At 44.6% G+C, this 22,383-nt stretch overlaps 1 protein-coding gene across 4 annotated transcripts in view; it reads left to right on the forward strand.

The window, feature by feature from the left end:
* Nucleotides 1-22,383, forward strand: part of LOC134350283 (transcription factor COE2) — a 339,453-nt gene that overhangs the window by 238,034 nt on the left and 79,036 nt on the right. For all 4 annotated transcript variants that reach the window (XM_063055319.1, XM_063055318.1, XM_063055321.1 and 1 more), the window contains 2 exons: nucleotides 15,032-15,162; nucleotides 17,325-17,451. In XM_063055319.1, coding sequence (XP_062911389.1) covers nucleotides 15,032-15,162; nucleotides 17,325-17,451 — 258 coding nt within the window. The remainder of the gene's footprint in view (nucleotides 1-15,031; nucleotides 15,163-17,324; nucleotides 17,452-22,383) is intronic.

Below are 22,383 nucleotides of genomic sequence, written 5' to 3' on the forward strand. Positions count from 1 at the left end.
AGGAGAAGCAAAAGGGCTGAAGAAGAAGAAACCTGATAGGAGAGGAGAGTAAGGGCAATGCTTGTTGGAAAAAAATGCCATTGTCCCAAAGTTACGCTCTCAAAGACTGTGTGGAATCAACAAGACTTATGGCGAATAAACCCTTCTTGGGCTTCAAGTCGGGTACAGGTATCGATTATAACTGACGTTTCAATGGCAAACTCTGCCATCTTCTTCAGGGATGATGCCTGGGTAAGTCTAGTCCAGTGGTATTTATACCCATATTCATATATGCCAGGAAAGCACTAGATCCTTTTTCAAGCTTTAATGGGTTAAACAATTGGACCATCGACGTTTGGCCATGAAACATGATTAAGTCAGGGAAGAATGTGCAGTGGTGTTAATTTCCTGCTACTGGACCTCTGTAGTGAATAAAGTCCCAGGAATCAGAGGAAGAAAACATGCCTTTCTTTTCCCTCTCCCAAGGCTGATTGAAAGTGATTGACTCGCAGCTCAGACACGGCTCGAGCGTCTGGCCGGCTGCCAGATCCCTTCACTCTCTCCTCTGACCCTGTCAGCACAAAGTTGGAGGTGATGGATTGAGGTGGGATGCAGCCCTGAAACCATATCGCTTGTGACAGTGTGAGAAATCGCGGGGTTAAAGACAGCCCTTGCCGGAGCCGCTGAGGAGCGGGTGGAAGCATGCTCCCGGTGACGTCGTGTTAAGTGGGTACAGCTGAACTTCAGGAAGTGTTAGTCTGGGGATGGCTGCGACGGTGAATGAATGGCTTTTACCTGCTGCTGCTGAGCCTCTTGGTCATTAATCTACCGGCCATGTGGACAGGCACATTTCACCCCCCTACCATTAATAATATAAGGCTAATATAGACACAGTTGCATTTTTGGTGGTTACAGTAGCAGTTTATTATGTTAGCATAACAGCAATCTTGATACCTGGAACAGGAGATGTGTTCAAATCTATGGGGTATTTAAACTCTATTAAATAAATCTGGAATAAGAAACCAGCCTCGGTAATGGTGACCACAAAACTATCAAATTATCATAAATGTGTGTTTGGTCAGGTGGTGGAAGGGAGTCTTCCACCCCTACTTGGTTTCACCCATATGTGACTCCGGGCTCACGGTAGTGTGGTTGACATCTAACCGCCCTGTGAAGTGGCAAGGAAAACTTCGCGAGTGATGGATGATGCCTGTATCCGCTTGGATTAACGAAAATAAAGTACGGATTAGGCGGCCGGCAGTCGTTCTGTAAGGATTCCTTCTCGCTCTCGGGGTAATGGCCGAGCTCAGTCGTTCATCGCCGTTGCTCAGTCGGGTGTAACATTGGCGACTCCAGGGCTGGCGAGAGAAGCAGGGGATTAGCCGCCAGCACTGTGCAAGGATACAGCAGACCTGCCCCATGACTTATCGACAAATAGCAACTCTCCGCCCGTTTCTAATGATGGTGCTTCTCAAAGGGAAAAGTCATCTCGAGCAGCGTCTGTGGGAGGGGAGGAATCGTCAAACGTTTCAAGGCAAAAGCTGAAGTCCTGAGGCCGAGTTTCAATCCTTCAACCTTTCCTCCCACAGATGCCGCTCGATCTGCTGAGTTCCTCCAGCAGATTGTTAACCTGGTAGGTGAGAACAAATTGATCCTATCTAAGATGCTCCCTCATGAATGAATGAACAAGCAAGACTCATTCGTGAGTAGCGGCCCCTACTTAGAGAGCCAGGAATTAAATAATATTAGCTTCAGTGTTGAACAGAATTAACCCCATCTGGTCAGATCATCGGTATGCACAACTATGTGTTCAAAGTTCAACGTAAATTTATTATCAAAGTACATATATGTCACCATATACAAGCCTGAGAGTCATTTTCTTGTGGGCATACTCAATAAATCCAATTGCCATAATAGAATCAATGAAAGACCGCATCAACACGGTGGACAACCAGTGTGCAAGAGACGATAAACTGCAAGTACAAAAAAAGCAATAAATAATAATAAATAAATAATAATAAATAAATAAGCAATAAATATCAAGAACATGAGATGAAGAGTCCTTGAAAGTGAGTCCATAGGTTGTGGGAACAGTTCAGTGATGGGGAGAGTGAATTTGAGTGAAGTTGTCCCTTCTGGTTGAAGAAGCTGATGGTTGGGAGTTAATAACTGTTCCTGAACTCGGTGGTGTGTCCTTAAGCTCCTGTATACACAGGTGCAATGAAGAACTTACGTGCAGTAACATCACAGGCATGTAGCATCAGAGACATGGCATTCACAGGAAAACACTGATTAAACATAAATTATACAAAAAATGAATAAGAAAAAACACAACTGCAATAAAAAACAAGTCCATTGTAGTGCAAAGTGGTCATATTGTAGCCATGTAAATAACTCTGCCACCCATACATCCCTGCTCACTCAAATAACCCCTCTGTGTCTTTCTTTACTGCACACTGTCTATTAGAATACTCTTCCCTTACCTCCTTCACGTTCATTTCATTAGGAACTCATGGACATCTATGCTACTAAGATGGTGACCATCAGGTTGAATACCTCTTACCTTCCAAAGTTTTGTCTTGCCCTGGTCCTGAATTCCTGTCCTTGTCCTCCCTTATTTCTCTAATCGACCCCAAAGGAGTGATGGAGGGGAGCAGCACAGAAGCAGACCCTTCGGCCCATTGGGTCTATGCTAGCCATTAACAACCCATTTATCCCGATCCTACATTAGTCTCGCACGTCTGGTTCTCATCAGCACCCTCCCATTGACCACTCGCCTCGACACCGAGGACAATTCACAGTGGCTAACTAACCTACCAACACGTACTGTATGTGTTTGGTTTGTAGAAGGACACCAGAGCACCCACATGGCCACAGGAAACTCAGGTAAACTCCTGGTTCACTGGAGTTGTGAGGCAGTAGCTCCCGTGAGCTTCACCTCCATGTTTCTAATAGAGGGAGAGTCTAGGGCCAGAGGGCACAGCCTCAGAATGGAAGGACATCCCTTTCGAACCAAGATGAGGAGGAATTTCTTTAGCCAGAGGGTGGTGAATTTGCGGAATTCGTTGCCGCAGACCGCTGTGGAGGCCAAGTCATTGGGTATAGTTAAAGCGGAGTTGGATGGGTTCTTGATTAGTCAGAGGGTCAAAGGTTCGGGGAGTAGGCAGGAGAATGGGGCTGAGAAGGAAAATAGATCAGCCATGATCAAATAACAAAACAGACTTGAAGGGCCAAATGGCCAGATTCTGCTCTTGTGTCTTATAGTCTTATGATCTTATTGCTACATCTATGTTTGTGGAGCCTTACGCAGAGTGGGTATATCATAAAAGGTTCCTGATTTGCTCTAAAATAATTTTGATTGGACGAAGGTTGTGAACAGCACAGGGAACATCTATAGAGGGAAAACAACTTTCGACCCCGTAACGTAGGAAAACTTTAATTATCCAGACCCTATCAACCTCCATTTTAAATATACCAAATGACTTGGCCTTCTCGGCCATCTGTGGCAAAAATTGCACAGATTCACTACCCTCTGGCTAAAGAAATCCTTTCTCATCTCTGTACTAAAGGGATATCCTTCCATTTTTAGGTTGTGCCTTCAGGTCCTAGATTTCCCCACTATATGAAATGTCCTCTCTGCATCCACTCCATCTAGGCCTTTCAATAGGTTTCAATGAGGTCACCTCTCATTCTTTAATTTGTCTATGCTGCAGGCCCAGAACCATCAAACAGTCATATGTTAACCCTTCCATTCCCGGGATCATTGGCAGTTCTACTCCCCCGACCCCCAATGGATGTTGTATGAACCACCGAATTTCTCCAATAAATCACTTGTTACTCCAGATTCCAACACCTGTTGTCTCTTGTGTCCCTGTCTTTCTCTACCAAGTTGGCCACAGCTTCTTCCAAGGCTCAGCCCCACATTTTGATTGGAATCTTCAGCAATAGCAGACGAACACGTACACTACCCTTCAAATGGATAATGAAGCACAGCTGATTTGCTTAAAGACGGCATAATCACCTGCGAGTGCAGTTTCGCAAAGGTTCACAGATTGAGAGTGTTTAGAAAAAGCAATTTAGCCAAAGCTGTGCAAATGTGCACTTTGCTTTTGATAGCTCCTCAAGCTCAATCTTTTGTGACGGCACTGCAGCATAGCAGTTGATGCAGTCGTTTCCGAGGGCTGGCTGCAAGATTGGGGTTCGATTCCCAGCGCTGCCTGTAAGGAGCTTGTACGTTCTACCCATGATCATGTGGTTCCCTTTGGGTGCTCCAGTGTCTGCCCACGTTTCAGAAGCGTGCGCGTTAGGGTTACTACGTCGACGCTGGAAGTGCGGTGACACTTGCACACTGCGCAGTACAAATCTCCCTGTTTTGATTTGATGCCAACAATGCATTTCACAGTAGCACACGCAAGATTCTGGAGGAACTCAGCAGGTCAGGCAGCATCTACAGAGGGGAATACATTGTTGACATCCTGGGCTGAGACACTTCATCAGGACTGCATTCATCAGGTCCGCATTAAGGACCACACCACCCAGGACATTCCCTCTTCACATTGCCACCATCAGGAAGGAGGTACAGGAGCCCGAAGGCACTCTCTTAACAATTCAGAATCAGCTTCTTCTCCTCTACCATCAGATTTCTGAATGGACATTGAGCCCATGAACACCACTTTGTTTCCCCTTTTTGCATTATTTATTTAATTTAGCTGTTTTTAAAATATATATATTGACGATAATTTACAGTTTTTTTATTATTGTGTACTGCTGCCGCATAACAACTATTTTCCTGACATATTCCGGTGATACTGAACCTGATCCTGACTCTGCTTCTGAAAGGAAGGGGGAAGGAGTCAGATTGAGAAGGTGAGAGAGGGGCACGGATACAGGCTGGCAGGTGGTAGGTGAAACCAGGTGAGACGGGTGGGTGAGTGAGGAGGGTGTTGAAGTAAGAAACTCAGAGGTGATAGGTGGGAAAGGTCAAGGGCCGTAAAAGAGGGAGTCTTCTGACGAGTCTTATGATGTCCATAATGTATACAGCATTAGAAAATTTTGGAGGGTCATATTTTAAAGATTTAAGATCGCACCGCGGGGATGTCTGAATCACAGGCAAGCTACCTCACTTCTTGGAATCTTGTTCAGTGGACAACAGGACAAAGGAGAGAGATGGGGGGTGGGAGTAATGCGGAGATGATTAAAGGCAAAAGGTACTTTGGTGGGTGTAAGGATAACATTTTTTTACCCAGTGGCTGGAGTTGAACTCACTGCCTGTAAAACAGGAGTGAATGGAAAAGGCAGTTGACAGAAATTACCCTGTAGGCTTGCAGGGAAGGCATAGCGGTGCGAGACGTGTGGGATAGCGCGAGAAAGAGACAGTTAGGCACTTGACGGGCCAAATGGCTTACTTCTATCCCCTAAAAATTCTCCGATCCTGTGAACGAGAAGGAAGTGATGTGAAAGAAATGCTTAGTGAAACAGGGACATTTTACAGACATGTGATCACTGAGGAGAAGTGGAATAGTTTAGATTGTTACATGGCCAGCCTTTTAAGCAGGGTTAAACCATACAATGGAGTGATTTTACAGAATAACATCCTGACATATCTAGTCTCCTAGTATAAATCCTCACACTGCAAAAAACTAAAATACTTTAAAAAAAACTTTGCCAAATGCTCTGCATGGTGTACGTGTGTTTGTGCATTCACAGGAGGTTTTGTGTGTGTGTGTGTGTGTGTGTGTGTGGGGCTGGTGGGACTGTGCATCCACATATGTGTGGCATGTGTGATGTGTAAGTGTGCCTGTACTTCTGGGTGGATATTACAAATTCTTTCAAAAGTTAAATCAGGATTAGATTCCTCCTGAACAGAACTGGATCCAGCGAGTTGTTTTACTGTTGCAATTCTTCCATATTTTTAAAATAACAACTCGTTCCAAAATGGATTATCTTTCTAGCCTGAAGTTAGAGTGGCCACCAACAAGCCACGTTCGATATCTAAATGGTTTAATGCATTTAAATCAGTCATGAACACGACTGTTCACAGACCATCCGGGCCAATCACAGGAGCGAAAACCTCACGGCGGTGGAACAGAAACCTTGTACTGAAATCCAGAGGCGTGCAGAATCCTCCCATTCCAGATTTTCCTTCCTCCTCCCCAAATCCACGTGAGGTTTAATGCACTGGAAGTGTCAAAAAAAAAATCAGAATGTTCTGGAGAAAATCAATCTCCCGCCTCTGGCTCTCTCCCTTCGCTGATCCACTAACCCATCAGAGTTAGCCCTTTCCGCAGGCAACCGCAAAAGGAAATGCTTGGTTCCCCCCGTCCCACTGCACTTCCAGGCAAACATACCAACACACAGCCTGTCTTGATCCTGTCACTCTTACACTAGTCAGCCATGGCTGCTTGCTTTGATTTGCACTGTATTGTATGACAGCACAGACCCAGCCAATTCTGCTAATAACTGAGCCTTGAGGGAAGTTTATGAAAATGTACAAACCTTTCTTTTATCAAGTTATTTATTCCTCTGTTATGGTGGTCTCTGTGGAATTCAGCCTGAAGGCCAGGCAAGTGACTTCTTCCAGGCCTCCATCAATTACCAGTTCGGCAAGGACGTTTCCTCCAATGTCTTATGCCCTTCTTTTTGGAAACCCTTTCGGGTACGGACCAAGTGGAATACGGTCCCTCTTGGATCCTTTATGGCACAGTCCTAATACGGGTAAAGAGTATTAGATGGTCACACGGATTTGGAGGGCTGACGGGTTTTCACCACACCATTCTGTGACTCTGTATGAAATTAGGTGCCAAATGTCAAAGGCACTTGCCAACTTTAGGCCATGCAACCAATGTTACTTGCATCTCAACCCTACCATGGACTTTTTACTCTCCTCCTATCCGGTAGGCGCTACAGGAGCCTCCGCTCCCGCACCAGCAGGCACAGGAAGAGCTTCTTCCCTGAGGCTGTGACCCTGCTGAACCTCACATCACAGCGCTAAGCAGTATTGCATCCGTATTGTACTGTCTCAGTACTTTTATATTTGTGTGCTGTAGCACTTTTTTTATTCACAAATTATTTTGTAAATAACACTATTCTTTGCATTTCTGGTCAGATGCTAAATGCATTTCATTGGCTTTGTATCTGTACTCGGCATAATGGCAATAAAGTTGAATCTAATCTAATCTTATTTTAACACTAAGTGAGCTGCTTGTATATGATCCAGATATTGTACCACTTTCTCACTCTCCATAATTCCACATTGCACTGCCTCATTCATGACTTCGTCTAATTGTGTTCCCACCTGCCTTTTCAGTTTAACCCTTGCGCTGCACAGCCCAGCTCTCTGTTATGTCATCCATAGCAATTTTTATTTAATTAAGGGTCAACAATATTCACCCGCCATGGACCAGAGTCTAAACGTCTGGCAGGATAAAATGTTTCAGAATCAAACCAATGAGTTAATGCAGGAATCTTGTCTTGTTGTTGAAAGAACAAGTCACAGTAAACAATGGTTAAGCAAAGTCAAAGTTCAAAGTTCAAAGTACATATACAACCCTGAGATTTGTTTTCTTGTGGGCCTACTCAGCAAATCTATAGGATAGTAACTATATCAGGAACAATGAAAAATCAACCAGAGTGCAGAAAACAACAAACTGTTCAAATGCAAGCGTAAACAAATAGCAATAAATAATGAGGACATAAGAAAATAAGATAAAGAACCTTTAAAGTGAGATCATTGGCTGTGGGAGCATTTTAGTGATGGGGCAAGTGAGCGTAATTATCCCCTTTTATTCACGAGCCTGATGTTTGAGGAGTAGTAACTGTTCTTGAACCTGGTGGTGTGAGTCCCGAGGCTCTTGTACCTTCTACCTGATGGCAGCAGCATGGCCTGGGTGGTGGAGATCTCTGCTGATGGATGCTGCTTTGTAGAAGTATGTGTATTTTACCATATACTACCCAGAAATTCCTTTTCTTGCAGGCATTTGCAGGAAAGTAACGAAATATAATAGAATTGATGAAAAACTTTACATCTACAAAGACTGACAAACAACAGCAAACCAATGGTTGAGCTACTGAGCCTGGAGTCCAATGGACTCTTAAACCCTGAGGTACAAGGTTGAATCCCATCGTAGCAAAATGACTGAATTGTTGTTAAGAACTTGCAAATATCCTTAAGAGGAAGAGGTCTGCTAAAGTTCTGAGTTCAAAATTGAAAGTAAATTTCATGTGAAAGGATGCATATATTGCACATACTTCCTTGAGATTCATTTTCTTGCGACTAATTTATAGGAAAAAAATGAAATACGTGTGAAAAACTGTATGTAAATAGAGATTCACAAATAACCAACGTGGAAAAGAAAACAAATTATGCAAATATATATAAAAATGTAAATAAATAATACTGAGAACATGAGTTGTAGTGTCTTTGAAAGTGGGTCTGTAGGTTGTGGAATCAGTTCAATGAGTGATGCTATCCTCATTGGTTCAGGAGCTTGATGATGTAGGGTAATAACTGCTCTGACCTTGGTGGTGTGGAACCCCAGGCTCCTGACCCTCCTGCCCAATAGTAGTCGTGAGAAAAGAGATGGGGCAGAAGTGAGTGCAGTTGCTATTACTAGGGAGAAGGAGCTTGGGAGCTGAAATGTCTGAAGGTAGGTAGGTCACCTGGATCAGATGATCTACACTCACGGGTTCTGAAAGAGGCAGCTGAAGAGATTGCGGTGGGGGGGGGCGGCATTAGTAATGATCTTTCAAGAATCATTAGATTCTGGCACGGTTTTGGAAGACTGGAAAATTGCAAATGTCACTTTACTCTTCAAGAAGGGAGGGAGGCAGAGAAAGGGAATTATAGACCAATTAGCATGACTACAGTGGTTGGGAAGTTGTTGGAGTCCATTATTAAGAATGAGGTTTCGGGGTACTTGGAGGCACATGATAAAATAGGCAAAAGTCAGCATGGTTTCCTTTAAGGATGGAATTCTTTGAGGACAAAGGAGAATCAGTAGATACTTGGATTTCAGAAGACCTTTGACAAGGTGCCACACATGAGGCAACTTAGCGGGATAAGCGTGCATGGTATAACAAGAAAGACACTAGCAAGGATAGAGGATTGGCTGATTGGCAGGAGGTAAAGGGTGAGAGTGAAGGGAGCCTTTTCTCATTGGTTGCCGGTGACTAGCAGGGTCGGTGTTAGGACTGCTTCTTTTTCTGTTATATGTCAATGATTCAGATAATGGAACTGAAGTTTGCAAAGGATACAAAGATAGGTGGAGGGGCAGATAGTGCTGAGGAAGCAGAAAGACTGCAGAAGGACTTATACAGACTAGGAGAACGGGCAAAGAAGTGGCAGATGGAGTACAGTGTCAGGAAGTGTATGGTCATGCACTTAGATAGAAGGAACAAAAGCATAGCCTATTTTCCAAATGGGGAGAAAATTCAAAATTCTGAGGTTTAGAGGGACTTGTGCAGCATTCTCTAAAGGTTGAGGCAGTGATGAGCAAGACAAATGTACACATCCACTCTATATAGGTCTTTCAACATTCGATAGGTCTCAATGAAGTGACTTAAGAGAAGGAGGCCACCTAGTCTGGTCTATACGTAACTCCAGTTTCTGCAATGGATTTTAATGGATGTTGGAGTTAGTTGTTTTTACACGAGAGGACTAGAATATAAAAGTAAGGATGTAAAGCTGAGGCTTTATAATGCACGGGTGAGGTTTCACTTGGAGCATTGAGAGTAGTTTTGGGCCCTAATCTGAGAAAGGATGTGTTGATATTGGAGAGGGTTCAGAGCAGGTTCACGAGAATGATTCTGAGAATGAAAGGGTGATCATCTGAGAATTGTTTGATAGCTTTGGGCTTTTACTTGCTTAAATTTAGAAGAATCAGGCAGGACTTCATTGAGACCTATCGAATGTTGAAAGACCTATATAGAGTGGATGTGGAGAGGATGTTTCCTGTAGTGATACAGAGTAGGACCAGAGGACACAGCCTCAGAATAGAACATCCATTTAGAACGGAGATGTGGAGGAATTTCTTTAGCCAGAGAGTGGTGAATCTGTGGAATTTGTTGCCATAGACAGCTGTGGAAGCCAGGTCATTAGGTGTATTTAAGGCAGAGTTTGATTATTCAGGGCGTGAAGGGTTGCGGGAGAAGGCAGGAGATTGAAGCTGAGAGGGAGAATAGATCAGCCAGCTTGAAGTGGTGGAGCAGGCTCGATGGGTCAAATGGCCTAATTCTGCTCCTATAACATGGTCTTAGGGCCTGGATGATGGGGTCCCTTGATGCCAGCGCTCCTTGTAAATGTGCTCATTAATGGGGAGGGCTCTGCCAGTGATGGACTGGGCTGTATCCCTCACTTCTTGTGGACCTGTTTGTTCCTGGGCATTGGTGTTTCTATATCAGGCTGTGACGAATACTCTTCACTGCACTTAAGAGAAGGAGGCCACCTAGTCTGGTCTATACGTAACTCCAGTTTCTGCAATGGATTTTAATGGATGTTGGAGTTAGTTGTTTTTACAAAGAGAAGGGTATGTGCGTGGAATGTATTGCCAGGGATGGTGATGGAGACAGATACATTAGGGACATTTAAGAATTGCTTAGAAAGGCTAATGGATTATAGAAAAATAGAATGTCATGTAGGAGAGAAGGGGTTGATCTTAGAGTAGGTTACAAGTTCAGCACCATGAAGGGCTTGCACTGTTCTGTGTTTTAATCGCTATTGGCAAAGGCGCAGTCAAAGATTCAAAGTACATTTCTTATCAATGCACGTGCAACTTATGCAACCTTGAAATTCGTCTGCTTACAGGCAGCCACAAAATTAAAAACCCAAAAGAATCCAATTTTGAAAAAAGGACCAACATCCAATGCGCAGAGAGGAAGAGAAAAATGAACACGCATCATGCAGACAATAGAAACGAGGAGCAGTAATTCCAAACCAAATTGATTCATAGGCCCCAATCCTGGAGCAGGTGGAGCAGGCCCATAATAGTTTACCACAATTTATCTCAGAAAAGGTGTTATTGACAATGATTTTTGTTGCATTTCACGCCATTTGAACTATGAGTAATGGGACGCCCACTTCACCAGCGCCATCTTAAACTGGAGAGTAGTCCATGGGGCCTTTAGTGTAGGGAGTAAATTCAGACTTTCCACTGACAGCCACATCCTGTGAATGGATGAAGGAAAACGGGTCTGGTGATATTTCAGATAGCTAATTTGTTTGTGTGTATGAGAGGACTGATCGCTTCCCATAACTCTGCAAACCGTACACAATGTAGAGCATGCTACAAACCTCCTCTTCAGATTTCTCCTGCTCAGCACTGTTTTGGAGAATTAAGTAGGACACTTACTTCAACACGCTGGGTTCATGAAGTACATCGTAAATCAAGCACCATGTCAGATTGTAACTTTGGTGTTGACACCCTTCATTACTCAGAAGCTTTTTGGTTGCTGTAGGCTTCCTTTAACAACAAGTACCATATTTCAAACATCTAACTGAAACGCTTGCCTCCTGTTTAAAAGTACCTAGTACATCATTTTCACTTGGGTTTTCTCTTTGGAAATGTACCTGAGGGTCCTCGGTCCATGTTACAGCCTCCAGTTTAAACAGAATGAATGGAACAGAGAACCGCGGTCTTTTTGGCAGAGAGGGAGAGTTTTCAGTCACAGAGATCAGATGCCAGAACAGGTTAAATAGGAAAACTGTGCAGAGGAACTGCAAATCATTTCCTGTCTCTATAAAGTACAAATTTTTTAATATCAAAGTAAATTTATTCATAATGAAACTTATTTACAAGAATAAACTGTGCAATGCTCTTTCATTCTTGCAATCATAGTCAACGCTGTAAGTAGAGCTCCATTATATTCCTTAAGACTAACAGGACTGTTGCCACTCATGTGGCCCCCTGTGTGGTACACTACTATAGTCCAAAGATTCAAAGTACAGATATTATCAAAGAATGTATAAATTATCCAAACTTCAGATTTGTCTGCTTACAGGCAGCCACAAAGCAAGAAACCCGAAAGAACCTAATTAAAAAAAAATAAAGACCAATACCCGATGCACAGAGAAAGTGAAAAAAAAACACAAATCATGCAAACAGTAGAAGCAAGCAACAACATTCCAAACCAAATTGAGGGGCTTCCTCACCCAAGCTGGCTCCTCCCTGTCCACTAGTAGAAGAACCCTCTACTGTGGCCCTTTCCCACCGAGCACTTGCTGTGTCTGCACTGAACCTCAGTGCCGTCCCTCAGCATGCACTCCTGCAGCCTGGAATGTGTCGGTCGCCAGCCTTCCTCCATGGACATCTTGATGTGCTGGCAGGCCAACAAATTTTGGGCAGACCAAAGGGCATCTTTCATGGACTTTCACAGTCATGTTCCAGCAGCACTTGATGTCCACCTCTGTGTGTGTGTGTGTGTGTGTGTGTGTGTGTGTGTGTGTGTGTGTGTGTGTACCTGGGGAGAACTCATAGATCAGCCCGTAGATCTCTGTCGTGCAGCTGCTCGGGACGAAAGGGTAGTGGTTAGCACAATGCTTTACAGTATCAGCAACCTGGGTTCAATTCCTGACATTGTCTGTAAGGAGTCTGTAAGTTCTCCCCGTGTCCATGTGGGTTTCCCCCGGGTGCTCTACTTTCCTTCCACCATCCAAAGACGTACTGGTTGGTCAGTTAGTTGGTCTTTGTAAATTGTCCCGTGATTAGACTAGGATTAAATTGGGGGTCTGCTGGGTGGTGTGGCTCGAAGGGCCAGAAGGGACTTTTCCGTGCTGTATCCAAATAGATAAATAAATGATAGTGACACTGGTCCTAGCACCTTTCTCCCAGGGGTTCCCAAACCTTTATGCCATGGAGTCTTACCATTAACCGAGGGGTCTGTGGACCCCAGGTTGGGAACTCCTGCTGTGCACCCTCTTCTTGATGATCTACAGCAACACATGATGGAGCACTGTAGACAGCTCTCCGGGTGGCTGGATGAGTGCTGTTCCAAGAGCATGCTGCAGCTCCATGGGGGATACCTGCATTATGGTCATTTGCGTAATGAAAATTCACACAGAATTTACAAAAAAAACGTGAGATACCGAATATGATTTGCTCTCACGTAATTTATGATAAATTGATTTGTTATTGTTACAGGTATTGAGGGACAGTGAAAAACTTTGTTTTGCAAGCCGTGCATACGGATTGTTCAATTACAACAGTGCATCAAGGTAGTACAAGGAGCAGGGGGCACAGCCTCAGAGTAGAGGGATGTCCCTTTAGAACAGAGCTGAGGGGGAATTTCTTTAGCCAGCGGGTGGTGAATCTGTGGAATTCATTGCCACAGATGGCTGTGGAGGCCAAGTCATTGGGTATATTTGAAGTGGAGGTTGATAGGTTCTTGATTTATAGGTGCATCAAAGGTTATGGGGAGAGGGCAAGAGAATGGGGCTAAGAGAGATAATAAATCAGACATTATGGAATGGTGGATCAAACACAATGGCTTAATTCTGCTCCTATATCTTATGGTCTATTGGTAACTAGTGCACAGGGGCCACCCACACATGCTACTTCTGGCAGCATTTTGCAAACACTGTGACCTCCACCAACTTGAATGAGAAGGTTAGCAGGGGTACTACTACCTCTGAGTAACTGATTTAGAAATGCACTCAGTAGCCATTTTATTAAGTACCCCTGCACATCTGCTTGTCAATGCGAAATCAGCCAATCACGTGGCAGCAACTCAATGTATTAAAGCATGCAGACATGGTCAAGAGGTTTGGATGTTCTACAGTCCAAACATCAGAATGAGGACAAAATGTGATCTAAGTGACGTTGATTGTTGAATGATTGTTGGTGCCAGATGGGGTGGTATACAAGAAAAAAAATCCAGTGAGCAGCAGCTCTGTGGGCAAAATGCCTTGTTAGTCATAGTCATAGTCATACTTTATAGATCCCAGGGGGAAATTGGTTTTCATTACAGTTGCACCATAAATAATAATTAGTAATAGAACCATAAATAGTTAAATAGTAATATGTAAATTATGCCAGTAAATTATGAAATAAGTCCAGGACCAGCCTATTGGCTCAGGGTATCTGACCCTCCAAGGGAGGAGTTGTAAAGTTTGATGGCCACAGGCAGGAATGACTTCCTATGACGCCCTGTGTTGCATCTCGGTGGAATGAGTCTCTGGCTGAATGTACTCCTGTGCCCACCCAGTACATTATGTAGTGGATGGGAGACATTGACCAAGATGGCATGCAACTTGGACAGCATCCTCTTTTCAGACACCACCGTCAGAGAGTCCAGTTCCATCCCCACAACATCACTGGCCTTACGAATGAGTTTGTTGATTCTGTTGATGAGGAAGGTCAGAGGAGAATGGCCAGCCTGGTTCAAGCTGTCACGAAGGTGACAGTAAATCAAATAACCACACATCATAACAGTGGTGTGCAGAAGATCATCTCTGAATGCACAGCATGTCGAAACCTGAAGCGGATGGGCTACAGCAGCAGAAGAGCACGAATATACACTTTGAATCCATTTTATTGGGTGTAGGCTATACCTAGAAAAATGGCCAGAGTGTATGTAATTACAGTTTTTTCTTTATTTCCGGGTCTAACTCTTGCAACATCCAACTGCACTGCAATGTGGCATCAGCTGCACCACACTGCAGAATCAATGACAAGTTGTCGTGTTCCCCTTCCCCTCCTTGACCGTAGATGTGGCTGGTTTGGGAGGTCTCGTCAGGCCAGCCTGCATGGGAAATGGCTTCATTTTGTGGGGGACGCACGCTGAGCCAGGGTGTGTCGGGTGATTGAGGGCGTGAGCCTGCCAGGTGTTTGACGGCGTGCAATTCGAGCTGAACACGGCCTGTTTGATAGGGTTTGGCAATAAGTGCCAGCCACATGCCATCAATGATTCAATTAAAAAAGAAATATATGATATTCCTGCTTCTCATCCAGAGAAAAACTGCTTATGTAGATCTCAGGAGGAAGCACAGCCGCAGTGACTATGACAGTATTAATGATAAATGAGTCGTGAAGTACAAGTAATCTCATTTCTTTCTGCTTAGCTACGCCATGCATCAAAGCAATCAGTCCCAGTGAAGGATGGACCACTGGAGGCGCCATGGTTATCATTATCGGGGACAACTTCTTCGACGGATTGCAAGTTCTCTTTGGTACAATGCTGGTTTGGAGTGAGGTAGGTTACCATGGGAACAGCAGGGTGAATAAACCTGGGTGACGACGGATCGGGGCCTGGCATGGTGGAGCCATGGAAACAGAGTCATAAGAGATTCTGCAGATGCTGAAGATCTGGAGTAACACTCAAGAAATGCTGCAGGAACCCAGCAGGGCAGGCTGAGTTCCGATGTAAGTGTCTCAGCCCGAAACACTGACCGTTTATCCCTCTCCATAGACGCCGCCTGACCTGCTGAATCCCTCCAGCATTTTGCATGTTGAGCTGAGCTCGATAGACCCAATGCCAAGGGAAACCAAGACAGGTCTGTCGCAGTTAGCGCAACGGCCTACAGTGCCAGTGATTGGGGTTCAATTCCTGCGGCTGTCTGTCAGGTGTGTGTGCGCTCTCCCTTGTGATCGCGTGGGTTCCCTGTGTGTCCTCCTGTTTCCCCCCACACAGTCCAAAATGTACAGATTAGGGTCAGTGAGCTGTGGGCATGTTATGTTGGCACTGGAAGCATAGCAACACTTGCGAACTGCCCGGACACATCCTTCGACTGTGATGGTTATTGAAGCAAATGACAGAAATTAGCACCAAGGGAACAAGAGCTAGTTACACTTGAGCAGCACACATAATTACAGGAGGGAACTCAGCAAGTCAGGCAGCATGCATTGAAGATGAGAGGGGGTAGGTTCTAAGGGGATGGGAGGCGTGTGATTTTTACTCAGAGAGTGGCGGATGTCTAGTATGGTGGTAGAGGCAAATACATTAGAGGCTTTGAAGAGACGTTTAGATAGGCACATGGATGTGAGGAGGATGGAGGGAAATGGGCATGGTGTGGATAGGAGAGATTAGGAAATTATTGTTTCAGTGTTTTTTTGATTTGCTTTTTAGCTGGTACAGCACACCATTGAAGGCTGAAGGCCCTGTTCCCTGTACTGTACTGTTCTCTGTTCTATTTCACTGTATGTTTCAATATACATGTGACAAATAAAGTTAATCTTCAACCTGGATGGGAAATTTACCACAAATGGTGTGTGTGAGTGGCTGCAGTTCTGTTCTGAGCCAAGTGTCTCAGTAGAGGTGCAGTGTGCCAAGCTTCCAGCCGGACTCTCGGAGACTGGTCTCCCTGCCTGGCGTGGACCGGAGACGGGCAAGTGAGCGAATCCAGTTCAAACCCAGCATGAGCACCACCCAAAAACCAGCTCAGTGAGCACAAAGGGAGCAACACTTCAGCAACATGCATGCAGTGCTGGAGGAGCGCAGCAGGTCAGGCAGCATCTATGGAGAGGAATAAACAGTCGACGTCAAATGGAACCATTGAACCGTAGGGCAATAAAATGATTGGATTTGTTCACAGTGAAATGAAGTGGGGAAAGAAGCTGGCTTGGCTGGGTAACACACATCAAAGTTGCTGGTGAACGCAGCAGGCCAGGCAGCATCTCTAGGAAGAGGTACAGTCGACATTTCGGGCCGAGACCCTTCGTCAGGACTATCTGTAGGAAGAGCTAGTAAGAGATTTGAAAGTGGGAGGGGGAGGGGGAGATCCAAAATGATAGGAGAAGACAGGAGGGGGAGGGATGGAGCCAAGAGCTGGACAGTTGATTGGCAAAAGGGATATGAGAGGATCATGGGACAGGAGGCTCAGGGAGAAAGACAAGGGGGGGGGAACCAGAGGATGGGCAAGGGGTATAGTCAGAGGGACAGACGGAGAAAAAGGAGAGAGAGAGAAAGAATGTGTGTATATAAATAAATAACGGATGGGGTACGAGGGGGAGGTGGGGCATTAGCGGAAGTTTGAGAAGTCAATGTTCATGCCATCAGGTTGGAGGCTACCCAGACGGAATATAAGGCGTTGTTCCTCCATCCTGAGTGTGGCTTCATCTTTACAGTAGAGGAGGCCGTGGATAGACGGCTTGGCTGGGTAATGTGTTCAGTTGAACTAGACTATGGAGTTATTAGGGCAGACATTGTTATGGAAGAAGAGACTGGAGACTCATGGAGATCAGACAGGGGAGCGGTAGGGTGTTAATAAACAAAGGACTTTTCATTCCTATCACCGTTTCTCCCATTCTAACAATAAACAGAAGCACTGCATGCCAAGAAGGTGGGATCGGGAGGACAGGTGAGATCTGTTGAGCTAGGGTCAAACCCCGAACTTCTGCCTCTGTCATGCCTTTCAGCTGATTACTCCCCATGCCATCCGAGTGCAGACGCCCCCGCGACACATCCCTGGAGTGGTGGAAGTCACACTGTCCTACAAGTCCAAGCAGTTCTGCAAGGGTGCTCCAGGACGATTCATATACACAGGTGGGTGGACATTGCACGATGTTGACGTTGCATGAGGGTTACGGGATAGTGTGGGTTTAGTACTTTTTTTTAAGGAATATATGGGTCGGCACAACATCGAGGGCCAAAGGGCCTGTACTGTGCTGTAGTATTCTAGTGTCTTGTGTCTAGTGAAAGGGTTTGGGGAATGGGGTGGGGGTGGGGGGCTCGAGAAGAATGGCCTCTCATATATCTTATGCACTCGGCTTTACTGAAATTAACAGTGAGGAGAATAGGGTTTGAGTCAGGGCTCGTTCTGCTTTTCTGCACTGAAATGGATTTGCCGTTTCCCTAGTTAAGTATGCAACAACACCCTGCATTTATGTAAAACACCTTGAACATTGTTAATCATCCTTTGGCTAGTCTGCAGCCATACTTTCTCTGAGCTCTTTATTCCAAGCATGAAGAGAGCATATTCAACTAATTCAGTGAAGCCGTCCCAACGATGGAGAGTGGTCAGAAATGCTCCATGAACCCACAAATATTATCTATTTGCACTATTTATTTACATCAGTTCGAGCTGACAGGAAGGCGACAGCAACTTAAATAACCATGCATCGCAAAGGTCAAAGTGCAACGTAAAAGTGCATACATGTCACAACATACAACCCTGAGGTCCTTTTTCCTGCGAGCGTACTTAGCAAATCTAAGGAACAGTAACTCTAAACAGGATCAGTGAACAACAAACTGTGCAGATGCAAATATAAATAAATAGCGATAAATAACAAGCATGAAATTACAAGATATGGAGTCCTTAAAGTGAGACCAACGGCTGTGGGAACATCAGAAATAGAATGAGCAACACACATAAAAGTTGCTGGTGAACGCAGCAGGCCAGGCAGCATCTCTAGGAAGAGGTACAGTTGACGCTCGGGCAGCCCTGACGAAGGGTCTCGGCCCGAAACGTCGACTGTACCTCTTCCTAGAGATGCTGCCTGGCCTGCTGCGGTCACCAGCAACTTTGATGTGTGTTGCTTGAAATTCCAGCATCTGCAGATTTCCCCGTGTTTGAGAAATAGAGTGAGTGTAGTTATCCCCTTTTGTTCAAGAGTCTGATGGTTGAGGGGTAGTAACTGTTTCTGAACCTGGTGGTTCGAGTCCTGAGGCTCTTGTATCTTCTGCATCGTGGCAGCAGTGAGAAAAGAACGTGGTCTGGGTGGTGAGGGTCATTGATGTTGGATGCTGCTTTTCCACGGCAACACTGATGTGCAAAAGATCGGCCCTGAACCCATGACACATCAAACCTCAAACGTGCGCACTCTGCACGGACGGAACAAGAGGTCAGGATTGAACTTGCTTGTAGAGAAGTTGCTGGTTATTTACTCTGGAGCAGCGGAGGCTGACAGGAGATCTGATAGAAGTTTATAAGATTATGAGAGGTATAGACAGAGTTGACAGGGAGTGCCTATTTCCCAGGTTTGAAATGTCTAATACCAGAGGGCATGCATTGAAGGTGAGAGGGGGTAGGTGCAAAGGGGATGTGAGAGGTGAGCTTTTTACTCAGAGAGTGGTGGAGGCCTGGAATGCACTGCCTGGCATGGTGGTAGAGGGAGATACATTAGAGGCTTTTAAGAGACGTTTGGATAGGCACGTAGATGTAAGGAAGATGGGAGGATATGGACATGGTGTAGGTAGGAAGGACAAGTGTCTGGGTGTTTCTGATGTACTTTTTAGCTGTTTCAGCACAACATTGTGGGCCGAATGGCCTGTTCCTGCGCTGTACTCTCCTATGATCTCAGGATGCTGGGGGTGGGGTGAGGCGGCAGCTCTACCATCTGCGCCACAGTGCTGCTCGTCTGAAAGCGGGATCACAATTAGTACAATGCATCTCTAAATCGCTAACAGGAACGCCAGTCAGGCTTTCAGTTGCCAGTGCTGTGATCTCATTTTTGCTTTGAGGTAAGGTAAAATAAACCAGATGGACTGATTACATGAAGCACCTGATTATTTATTTATTTTTTTTTTTGCGGAGCTTTTATTGTTCAGTCTCCTGAGCCGAACGACGGGCGCTGTGAGATGAGTAAACTTGTCAGGAGAAGAACGCTGCTGGATGTTTAAACTCCCATGGAACATCAAAGGTTAAAGTGTAAAAAAAATCAATGGTTTCCGCACCTTTCGTTTTGACAACCCCCTCATCAAATTAAATGGAAACTGTATCTGAATTTCTAGTCATATTTATATTACATTTTATTTAATAACTGCAGGATGGCATGAAGTTAAATATTTGACAAGCTGATGTGTTCATTGGGGAATTGGATTGAGAGCAGCTCCATGAATATAGTCAATACTATACTTAGCATCACTTAATCCTCCACGGGGAGTGTTAAAGTTTGCTTTAGGACTTTAATAATGCAAATTTCAACTGAAAGAAAGTCAACTAATCTATACTCGATTGAGCCTGCGAAAGCCTTGGCATTATCCTGAGAATAGGACATTCCCACAACAATCCAGTATTGTTTGCATCACTCTGCATAACCCTCTCTCCTTCCATCACGTGTCATATATTAAATTGCACTCATACAGCACTGTGCCAACGTCTCAGGCACCCTAGATTTTTAAATGTGGTTTCAGATGGTGTGGCCTCCAGAGAGCCCTGATCTCCACAGATCTTTGAGGCTGTCTGGGATTACCAGGAGAGACAGAAGCAAACGAGACAGCCAAGGTCTGCAGAAGAACCGTGGCAAGTTCTCCAAGATGCTTGGAACACCCTACCAGCTGATTATTCTATAAAACTGCATGACAGTGTACCTAAGAGAATTGATGCGGTTTTAAAGGAAAAAGTTGGTCACACCAAATATTGATTTGGTTTAGTTTTTTACTGTTCACTGCTCTTTATGGTAGATTCTTTGATATTTTGAAATGTTTCATTTCATTATTTTTGAAAACAGCTTTGCTTTGGAGAATTTATTTTTAATTTGCTTGAGACTTTCGCACAGTACTGTATGAATTAAATACACTCTGAGTGTATAATCTGGTCTTCTGCTGTTGTAGCTCATCCACATCATGGTTCGACGTGTTGTGCATTCAGAGATGCTCTTCTGCACAACACTGATAATTTGAATTATTGTCAGCTTGAACCAGTCTGGCCATTCTCCTTTGACCTCGCTCATTAAAAGGGTATTTTTGCATACAGAACTGGATGCTTTTAGTTTTTAAGCATCATTCTCTGTAAACTCTAGAGACTGTTGTGGATGAAAATCCCAGGAGATCAGCAGTGTCTGAGATACTCAAATCACCCTATCTGGCACCAACAATCATTCCATGGTTAAAGTCACCAGATTGTATTTCTTTTCCATTCTGATGTCTGGTCTGAACAACAATTGAACCTCTTGACCATGTCTGCATGCTTTTATGCACTGAGCTGCTGCCTGATGATTGGCTGATTAGATATTAGCATTAATGAGCGGGTGTGCCTAATAAAGTGGCCACTAGGAGTATATCTCAGTGGAGATATCTGGCACGGCTTGGTAGCATAGTGGTTAACTAATTGCTTTTCAGCGCCAGTGATCACTTTTCCGTTCAATTCCCTCGGCCATCTGTAAGGAGTTTATATATTCTTCCCATGACCTTGTGGATTTTCCCCCAGGTGCTCCAGTTTCCTCCCACATTCCAAAGGCATGCAAGTTAGGATTACTAAACTGTGGGTATGATATATTGGCACCGTAAGTGTGCCAACACTTGTGGGTTGCCCACCATAACCCTTGGACTGCACAGGTCATCGACACATTTCACTCTATGTTTCGACGTTTTGCTGTTCGTGTGACAAATAAAGCTAATCCTAATCTCAGATCTGAAATTGAGTCCTGAAAGCTGTGTGGCATCACCAAAGTTCAAAATACATTTATCATCAAAGTATATATGCAACTACACAGCCCTGAGATCTCTCGTCCTCACAGACAGCCACGAAACAAAGCAACACCGTGGAACCAGTTCGAAGAAAAACATCAACCACCGCCCCCCCACGCACAAAAAAAAAGAAATTGCAATAACGCAGAATATAAAACACAAAATTGAAAGAGTCCAGGCATATTCAGTTCAGTTCAATCTTATATGTGTTATTCATTATCTGCAGGCCACCCCAATCAAAATCGCCCAAAATAGCAACAAAAAAACGGAGTGACCAGAAACCACGGACACACATAACGTGAACTACAGAGTGCAGTCCTCAAAGACTAAGATACTGTCCCTCCTTCTTTCTCCTTTCAGCTTTATTTGACACAGTGTAGGAGACCAAATATAAAGAGGTCAGAGAGGGAGCGAGAAGGAGAATTAAAGTGACAGAAGGCTGGAACTCAAGATCACCCCAGTGAACTGAACAGAGACATTCTGCAAAGCAGTCACCCAGTCTGAATTGTATTCATTCATATAATACTTTCCATGTGAGAAGAAAATGTCAGAAGACTATACAAAGCCGAGAGACAAGTACAAGAAGTTATTGGTTCTGATGCTCGGGAGGTGAAAGGGGTCAAAGAAACAGGGAGATGTATTTAAGGGGATTTGGAGGCAGGTCACAGAAAAAAAAACATGATTTGAGAAAAGTAATCCCAGAATATCAGGATTGATTGATCAGTCTCTGGTGGTGAAGACCAGCTAGCAGAGGATGAACTGTGTAATGCTTACCTGGTCCCTTTACTGCCACCTCCCTGATTAAGAAGGCACAGATTGAAGAAAGTGAGCCCTTTCCTGCCCCCACCCCAATCTTAACTGCATTTTATAGGAGCGCTGTTGAGAGCACCCTGACAAGTTGCACCTCCATCTGGTATGGGAGCAACCAAGCATCGGACCAGGAGTCCCTACATAGGACAGTGAGAACAGCTGAGACAATCATAGGGGTATCCCTATCATCCATCGGAGGCATTTATCAGGAGCGCTGTGTACGCAGGGCCTTTAGGATTATGAAGGATCCCACCCACC

Source organism: Mobula hypostoma, chromosome 8, assembly GCF_963921235.1.
Source record: "Mobula hypostoma chromosome 8, sMobHyp1.1, whole genome shotgun sequence".
Lineage (NCBI taxonomy): Eukaryota > Metazoa > Chordata > Chondrichthyes > Myliobatiformes > Myliobatidae > Mobula > Mobula hypostoma.